At 38.4% G+C, this 9,820-nt stretch overlaps 1 protein-coding gene across 1 annotated transcript; it reads left to right on the top strand.

Annotated features, from left to right (window-relative positions):
- Positions 1-6,881: 6,881 nt before the first annotated feature.
- On the top strand, positions 6,882-9,567 carry psmg3 (proteasome (prosome, macropain) assembly chaperone 3). The gene is made up of 3 exons (XM_008280367.1): positions 6,882-7,003; positions 7,892-8,114; positions 8,978-9,567. Exons 2-3 carry the CDS (start codon positions 7,902-7,904, stop codon positions 9,128-9,130), a joined length of 366 nt encoding a protein of 121 aa, XP_008278589.1. The 5' UTR covers positions 6,882-7,003; positions 7,892-7,901; the 3' UTR covers positions 9,131-9,567.
- Positions 9,568-9,820: the final 253 nt, after the last annotated feature.

Here is a 9,820-nt window from a genome sequence, read left to right as displayed (position 1 = left end):
GCAAGAAGGTTGCCGGTTCGCATCCCAGTGAGAACACATGGGATCTTTCTGTGTGGAGTTTGCATGTTCTCCCCGTGCAGCGTGGGTTCTCTCTGGGTTCTCTGGCTTCCTCCCACACAGTCCAAAAATGCGTTGAGGTTAATTGGTGATTCTAAATTTTCCGAGGTGTGAATGTGAGTGTGCTTGGTTGTCTGTCTCTAAGTGTAGCCCTGTGATAGACTGGCGGCTTGTCCAGGCCCAGGGTGTCCCCTGCCTTCACCTTGAGTCAGCTGGGATAGGCTCCAGACCCCCGCGACCCTAGTGAGGATTAAGCGATGGACGGATGGACGGACGGACGGACGGACGGACGGACGGATGGATGGATGGTTATTTTACTTTATTTTTATTCTTTATTTCCTTGCTCATTCCTAGGGCGACACCAACAGCCGAAACCAAATTCCTTGTATGTTGTGTATGTACTTGGCCATTAAAGCTGATTCTGATGCTACCTTCTGCCTCTTTTATTGCCAATGACAAAACAGCAGAAGACCTGTATGTGTAATTAACAACTCTAGCTTGCATCTGCTTTAAATGTCTGGTTTCTATTCCCAACCACAAACTTCTGTTCCAATGAGCACCAACATTGCAAACACACATGAATCAGCCATGATAAATGTTATTATACTGTTTTGTTTTTTTAAAAATCTTTTTTCTTATTGTTGTATGTGTTTCCTTTGTCATCTCTGCTTTTGTGTGATATGATTCAAGGAGAATGCAGTAATTTAACAGCATTCAAACATTAAGCCAAAACCCTCTTACTGACTGAAAGATGTTCCAGTTATAATCTGATGTGTGCATTTCTGGAGCACAGCGAGGAGCCGAGATGAGACAGAGTGGGAGGTGTCTTTAATGCGTCTCCGATTTCTCTTCTCCTCTCCAAAATATCTGAATCTCCCCTCTGTCAGTCATAACCCATTCAAGCTAAGAGACAAACTATAAAACCATGCTGAGTTTGACTTTGCTGTGTGAAACATGCACACACACAAAAAAAGGTAACCTCTTTCGTGATCCAGTATACTTTGTTTTGTGCTTTTTGTCTTGAGAAACAAATTTCTTGCATTGCTGAACAGTTGCTTGTTGTGTTGCTCCGTGTTATTGAAGAGTTGAAAATAAATGGAAAGTAGATGGGAGATTAGTCAAGCAGGGAATTGCTTGCTTGTGGAGATTTCTCGCTGAAAAAGTGAGGCGTTTGGATTTAAAAATGATTTTTCGCATCATTTTTGAAAATGATTTTTTTTTTTTTTTAAATCCAGGAACTATAGTTAGTGAAGTGAATTAATTATTAAAGAAGAATTCCAGTCTCTTAGATGACGACCATCTTCTGTCACTTATACAAAGCTTCCAAACTGCTCTTTTAACCTATCTTTTTCCACTCTGATTTTAAAACAAAAGCTCTCAAGGAAATCCCAAAACTTGGTCATTTTGCCAGCTACAGATGGAGAAGGAAAATCACAGTCTGTCCAATATATTCCCTGAACATGTTGTGGGGGGTTTTGTTTTTGTTTTTTCGTCTCCCTTTAGTTTGTCTTTGCCTGCATTGTAAAAAAAAAACAGCTAATGGACCCTAGCCTCCAGTGGTTAATCCCTGACATGAGTGCAACTTGAAAATGTCATGGTAAAGTTGCTTTTGAGCTCTATCTGTAATACAGCACAGCACTCTAGTGGCCACCAGGGTAATAATTGTCTATGTGTGTGTGTGTGTGTGTGTGTGTGTGTGTAAGTGAGTGTGTACTTATATGGCTATCTTTGTGAGGGCCAGTTTGATTTGTTGGTTGTAGGAGTGAGGACGTTTGGGGGACTTTTAGGCCGATCCTTTCTGGAACAGACTTTCAGAGGGTTAAAACTGGGTTCTCGGGTCAGAATTATGGGTAAAGGTAAGAGCATTTAGTTATCATCATTACAGGTCAAGGGGATGCATACCGTCCTCATAAAGATAGAAATGTGTGTGACTCTGGAACACACTGAGGCATGAAGATGTCCTTTTAACCACCATTTTTTTTTTTTCTTCTGATTTCACAAAGCATCTGTGAGGAAAACGTTTTCCTGAACAATACTGGGGGCTGCTATTGATTATCATTCCAAAAGTGTGAAGAGGAGAGAAGGTCAGCCCCGTATGATATGTATTCAGTCTGTACTGAAGAGACTTGATGAGACGAACACATGTAGCCAATTTGAATGTGTAAATGAAATGCGGGATGATGACGGGAAGCAACTGTTCCATTCAGCAAATAAAATATTTTCATGTGGGATGACATTTTGACACAGAGAGTCTGTCTGCGAGACAGACAGAGAAAACGCTTGACTAGTCATACAGAGAGAGGGATGGGATGTGTTTGTAAAGCTGAGAACCCTTAAGCACCATCAACTCTTTTAGAAATGTGTCACATTCAAACTTTTCCCTTTTCTCTGTGTTGTGCCAAAGCTCAACTTCTGGGCTACAGATGCATTTTTGTGGTTTTTTTTTTTTTTTATTGCCTGAGGAAAGATCATGAAACATCACCTCTCACTTATGTCTTTCAAGGCAGATTAAAAGTGCACATGGTTTCAAAATCTAACCTGTCATTCAAATGTGAAGCGTTACCCAGCGTACATACCGGAAACTAAAATTAAACTCCTGGCCTGATTTATAATCAAGAAATTCTCATTTCAAGGTCCACCAGTTGGTAGCACTGTCTCACAGCTAGAAGGTCACCAGTTTGCATCCCGGTGGGGGCACTGGGATCTTTCTGTGTGGAGTCTGCATGTTCTCCCTGTGCAGCGTGGGTTCTCTCTGGGTTCTCTGGCTTCCTCCCACACAGTCCAAAAACATGTTGAGGTTAATTGATGATTCTAAATTGTCTGTCGGTGGGAATGTGAGTGTTCTTGGTTGTCTGTCTCTAAGTGTGGCCCTGTGATAGACTGGTGACCTGTCCAGGGTGTCCCCTGCCTTCGCCCTAAATCAGCTGGGATAGACTCCAGCCCCCCCGCGACCCTAGTGAGGATTAAGTGGTGTATAGATAATGGATGGATGGATAGAAGAAGAAGAAGAAAAATGGCAGCAATTGTTTTTTTTTTTTTAAAACCTCTATAATTATTCTCAACCAGTGCTATCTTCCTATGAATCACATTACAATGAATTAAACTCTTCTCCATTTTCCCTGGAAACAGCAAGTACCCCTGAAACCCTGCAACAGCCACAGTAGCCATTTGTGTGAGTCTATTGTAACTCATTATGCAAAGCAAGGCCCTTGTAATTCACAACGAAACATTACATGGAGGGAGTAATTTGAGAGTAGAACTCATTTCAAAGCCTCTGTGGTATTTTGTATCATAAAAACCTCCTCATGAGCAGCTAGAATCTGGTGTGAGCCATATTCCTTAGTCTTTGAGCAACAGCTGACGTGCATACACATGTCTGCGTTTTCATGTCATAGCTGTTGGTAATTAAAATAACATGGACCCCAAGGACATATTTAAACTGCTATCACAGAAAAACATTAGTCATGACTGAAAATATAGATACCATTAAACGACAGCTGATGTGAACTGAGTCTATTGCAAAGGGCTATATAGCTGATACAAAGCTGTTCTTTGTGTTTTGAACCAGAATGTCTAAAAAAAAGTGGGACATGCTGCTCTTTGTCATTGTAAATGGTGACATGTCTCCGTGCCAGTAAACTACATAACACGTCTCAGGTAACAGTATGCAATATATGTGCTGCTACCTCAGATGAACGTATTCATCTGCCATGCGCTTTTCTTTTCTTTTTTCTTTTACCTTTGAAACACAACAATATAAAGCGTGAACTTTAATAAAAGAGAAGAAATGAAAGGATTTCTCACGGAGGTGTTGCCTTAGTGTATAAAGAATGAAAGAAAAAAAAAACAAATCAACAAAAACACTGTTTGTGAGCTTGAACAAAGGTTTTCCCAAGACATCAGAAAGATGACAAACTGAGACGGAATAGTCTGCAGCTGCATTATTGGCCATGAATAGGAGGTTATATCTTTCTGTTATCAGGCTGAACTGCTATACTCATATGATTAATTCCAGTATTAAAGAGGCACTATCAGTTCTGAACGAGAACATGTGCCTGAATTCCCTAATAGCTGCACTTTCAAAGCTTTCAAAGACACCCCCCATTCCTGTTTGACTCTTGCTGCACATCACAGACTCTGAAACTGTGAGCCTTCTATTCTTGCTGCGGAGGTGATTTCTAACTCATACAAATTCAGCAGACAGGCCCAGCTGATTCCATACATTAGAATGGAATATTGTATATTGATATTTCCATTACAATTTTGTTTAGATCAGAATGATCAGTCAAGGACACAGATGGTCAGCCAGGGAGTATAGAGAGCGGTCCAACCAATTTCATACCTACCACCGCTCTTGCTGCCTACTCAGAGTGCATAACAATTCCGCTGAGCCGGTTCTATTTGACATTGTGAATGTGTCATGTTCATAGGGATGGCTCCTTTCGAATCAGCCTGATGCAGCGTTCGCAGACTTCAGTGGAGCCTCACATCCACCTGAAAAAAATGTCATGCAAGCACTTTTGATAACAGTGAGAATTCCTCAACTGTCCGTCTCCACTGTAAGCTGCAAAAGCAAATGTGACTGCAGTTGCTGGCTAATCTGTGGCCCAAATTGGAAAAGGCCAACTAAATTGTCCTTGCATGGCACATGTAGAATGAGAATACAATTCAAATGTCAAGGTAGCATGCTTGCAGCTGGTTTTCATCACACATTGAACATTTAAATAAACTACTTTGACATTAATTTCTGGCAAAAAACAAAAGAAATCCCCACACCTGCAGATGGAAGAACTGAAGCAGGTTATTCTACTGTCCATCCTTATCGAGTGTTGTCATCTCATGTCATAGTGCCCCCTCAGCACACAAAGGGTTGGTTCATTCTGAAGTGTAAAGCAGCTTTTTTTATTAATAAAATCCACTGCAAAATAAATAAGAGAATTAAAATAAAAACAAAAACAAGACTTTATCTGCTTCTTTAAAGCTCCATTGACAGCTAATTAAAAAACATCCTGCCTCTGTGGTTTCTTGCTTTGGAAGAGCTCTTTCTGCTACCTAATGTTGATTGAAATGTACCAGGCCAGAGGACGAGCTTAATTTAAACTCAAACAAATTCACTGTAGATAATAGGCTAGACTTTATGAAAAGTTCAGTTAAATCATCCTCACTTCATCGCAGTCATTTCTGGGAAAATGACTATGCAGATTAAGCATAATCATGCATAGTGAACAATGCTGGAACCTTGAATTCTATTTATGAGAAAAACAAAGAGGAACTCAAAGTGCTCTTTAAGAGTTTTAATCCTCAAGTCTGTGGCAAACTTCAGGCAAAAACAAATGAGTGAAAAAAATACAAGCCAACTAAACTTCTTTTCCACAGTGTTTTTATGTGGCAAATTTGCAAGTTATTGTGAGAGCAATGCCAAGGATCAAAAAGACGTAATTATGAAAAGGTACAAGTCTTTCTCAAAAGACTGTTTTTCAAAAAAAAACAAGCCCTGTTCAGCAGACCTTTATGATAGCTTTTATTGTGAGAATTGTGACAATGGAACCGCTCTTTTAAAGCTTGATTTAAACACAGATTTTTTTGTAGGACTTTCAAAACAGACCATCACAAAAACATTCATGTAACAGTGTAGGGCCAATTAAGTGTCAAAAACACACAGTACATTTTATCATGATTTAATTGGTTTTTACAAAGAAATAAAAATGACCCAGTTCCGTTCAGTATTCCAAAGCATTTGTCTGTAAATCATTTTATTTCATTCAGTTGAGAAATGTCGACTCTCCCGCTGACTTAAAAATATGACTTCACCAATTTTGAGTAATTAGTTTAAAGTCATCTTATAAGATGTGGAAGTGAAAAAGTAATACAATTATATTAACTACATTTGAGAATACATGTGCAATAAACTTAAGATATGAGGTTGAATATCTTAACATAGAAATACAGACTTGCTTTATTTTCACATTTCTTCTCCATTTAACATTAACACCCAGTTCCAGTGAAATAAATTAACAGGTGGGGGGGACTGAATTCCAAACGAGCTTTTGTCATGATTAGTAATGTTTAGATGACTATTCAGAAACATCCCTAACTTTGTTTAACACATTGCAAGTTTCCACAATGTCTGTTTTCTCAGGCTATAAAGCTCTGAGGAGTTTTAACTCTTTTAACAATACATCTTGGGAAGACTGACTGTCTGCTAGTTTTGTCTCTTGTAAACTTAAGTAAGTGAATTGAATGACACTCAGCTGTTAATTCCTGTTTCTCCTCATTCTAAATCAAAATGGTTCAAATTGTAAGAATTTCTGTTTAAAGTGGTCCACAATTTAAAAAAACCAAACAAAAAAATTAAATTAAATTAAAATTAAATTAAATGGCCGTTAATAAAATTCACATATCTGCATTAAGCAAACAAACAACGATTAGTTAATTTCACTAAATCTATTTATGTTTTACAGTGCATGTGCTTAGTTTTCAGGGTTTTTTTGTCTTGTATAAGTAACATTAGACATAGTCATACAGTCATCGAAAGGTTAAGATTACATAGACCATTAGTAATGTTACTGCTGCAGCCTGGGTGTATGTATAATAATATAAATGGAAATATTTATTACATAGTCATACATCAAATCTGGAAGTAGCAAGTGATGAGTTAATAATTTTACAACATAATTTAAATCTCCCTCATGAAATAGTGATTACCTGTATATTTCTTTCTTTCTTTCTTTCTTTCTATCTATCTATTTGTGTTTTGAACTACAAACCAACCAGGAAGTTGGGCACGGTGACGTGATCACGTCATCACGCATCGTGCGTGCTCTCAACAAAACGAGGCACATTTGTTTCGGTTTGTGGAGAGTTGATGACTGAGCAGCTGAAGTTGGTGGAAGTTCAGGTTTCGCTGCTGAATATAGCTGACACTCTGGACAGACGAGGACACGCGGTGAGGACTTTATGTACAGACACGGAAAACGGAGTTTGTCGTTATTTCTGCCGTTAAGCTTACAGCGGGAGCTAACATTAGCTGTGTAGCTAACGTTAGCCTCTCAGCATCAGTTCTGCGGAGCTTCTCTGCTGCTACCCTGCTGGAAAGTTACAGATATAATCAGTCTTCAGGTCTTTCTACTGGTGGTGTGTGGATTTTTAGTGAGGACAGTAGGACACAATACTCAAATTCGTCTAGCGTTTGCTGTTTCTACTTAGCCGCTAACAATGTGATGCATACAGTCTAGTAATCTTATAGTTTGCTTTATTTTGGATGTTTTTGGTAATGCAGGGGCATTTTAATGGTCAAAGTGATGTCTTATTTGCCTCGAGTTGTCCCACCAACAGTCCAAAACGCAAAGATACTCAGTTTGAAATAGCAGACACACGAAAGCAGCAAATCCTCATCCCTGACATGCTGAGTTGAATATCACATCATCAGTAGGATGCAACACACAGCAGACACTTGTTTTAAATATAAAAGTAAGGGAGGGCTTTCATTTGCACTCAAACAAAACTTAACTTGCTCATAGAAAATCATCAAAAAATATATGTAGACCTAATAGATTTAGCAGATTAAACAAGGACATCACGACAGAAGATTAGTCTTCCACAGTTTAATCTTTGAATATTAGTCATTTTCAATACTATTACAAATACATCAGTTTAGATTTTTGGACATTTGATTGACTTATCAATCAATAACTTGGCAACAATCATATAGACACTGAGGAGTAGCAACTACAAATACTTGCCTTTTTTATCCTGTCATTTTTTCAACAGTAAGATGAGTATGTGTTGTCCTTCCAAATAATCCTGTTTCCTATGTTGTTGTTTTTTCCCCCAGGGTTGACAAAATGGCTGCGCCTATCATCAAATCCAGACAAGTGCAGAAAGAAGTCAATGGAATTTCGACAGAAGTCATCTGCACAGAGTTCAGTAATTACATATTCGTGGTTCTCACTCAGTACGGCAAAATTGGGACGTTGATATCTGTCACACCTGACTCCAGATCTAATGATATCAGCACCCCAACGTTCTCCACTAAAGTACTGCTGGGCAAGGACGAGGTAGGCTGGATAAAATTGTTGAGATAAATATCATATCAGTGTGATCTGGACTTGTTCACAGTACGTCAGAGAGACTTGTTGCGACGCAGGGTAACTCATTTCATGCTGTGAAAGGGCAAATGAGATTGGTTCTGAGCCGCTCTGGCAGATTGTGGAGAAATTAAATGTGTGCAGGCGTGGAGTTCAGTGGTCTGTCAAGATTTACACAAGGAAAGCTGTTTTGTCTCTGCATGAGCTTGTCGTTTTCTAACAGGAAAACAACACAGGGAACGTGTCATCAATAGAATAATGGATTAATATAAAGTTTGCTTGTGAAGTTGACGAGACTTTTTGTTTGTTATTTAAAAAGACAATACTTATATTCTCCTGTGGAGGGAATAATAGCTTTAGAGTAAACGAGGGAACCAGCATAACTGCATCATCACACATAGTCGTTATCTCTGTTATTGTCTTGATTACTGGATTGTACAGCTGCCAGATAACATTCTATAGCCACATCAGTGATTTAATTAAAATGGAATCAAGTCATATTGTAATATGTGCAAATGGTGCTTACTTTAGGAGAACTTGAAAAAAATGAATTAGTTTTGTTATGATATGCCCCAAACCAATAATGCTCCATGGCAGAAAAGGCAGATTAAATTATTTACCACATATGCAGTGGCAACAGCACATCATTTGATTGGAAAAGTTTTCTCTGCTGCCTAGAAAGGGAGATGATTCTTGCAGTGTTTGAAAACTTTACTAAAATTATTTGGTATAAACTTCGAGCTAAAGCATATTTGTAAAGACTAACAACTGTTGCTTCTAAAAACCTTGTTGCGTGTGATAATCTGATGTCTCATTTATGTTTCTGTTTTCAGCCAATGACACATGTCTGCGCCAAAAACTTGGGAATGTTTGTGTCACAAGAAGCTGGCAGCAGGCCCGTTTTACTTGGACTGGCACTAAAGGATTCTTCCATAGACACAATAAAACAAATAAAAGAGGTCATCAAAAGTTGTCAAGTCTGGTAGGAAGTCATGCAAATGGACAAAGCCTGTGGATTTGGTGAAGTACAGGTCGTCTGGATATTCCTTTGTCACAATTTCCGCTGCTTCTGTTTAGACCAAACTTTATCCTCAAAAGTAATGTTTAAATTCAAAATAACAGGCTAGTGCTCCAAGACAGAAGTGTGTGAATCCAAATTCATTTCCTCTGACCCTTTGTATTTGCTGAGAAAGTACAAGATGTCTTCTGGAAAACATACATTTGACATCATGCTTTCGTAAAGAAGGATTTTCTACATCCAACTGTCCTCTCACAGTCTGAAAATGTGTGTCCTCTTTCATCACTGTATAAAATGTTTTTGAAATGTTTCATACTGCTCATTATTTTTGTGTTTTAGAATGCAAATATGTTAACTTGTTTCTTGAGGACAATTTGGAAATAAATTCTTAAACAGCACCATGTACAGATTGCTCCTGAAGCTTTTTTTTTTTTTTTTTTTTAAATTGCATTAACAAATGCAGCTCGACCATCTCAGCCCGAGTGATGGATAGTTTAGGTTTAACACATTTTAGATATCACAAATATTCTCAAATGTAAAATTTATGCTCGACCGTTCCAGACTCGCGGAGGCCTTTGCTTTATTTAATCTTATTATAGCGCTTTTACACAGGCGACAATGCAGTCAAACAGTAAAATAGTCCTTTCAGCACATTTCA

This window comes from Stegastes partitus, unplaced genomic scaffold, assembly GCF_000690725.1.
Source record: "Stegastes partitus isolate 25-593 unplaced genomic scaffold, Stegastes_partitus-1.0.2 Scaffold191, whole genome shotgun sequence".
NCBI lineage: Eukaryota > Metazoa > Chordata > Actinopteri > Pomacentridae > Stegastes > Stegastes partitus.
This window is presented reverse-complemented; position numbering and strand designations above follow the sequence as displayed.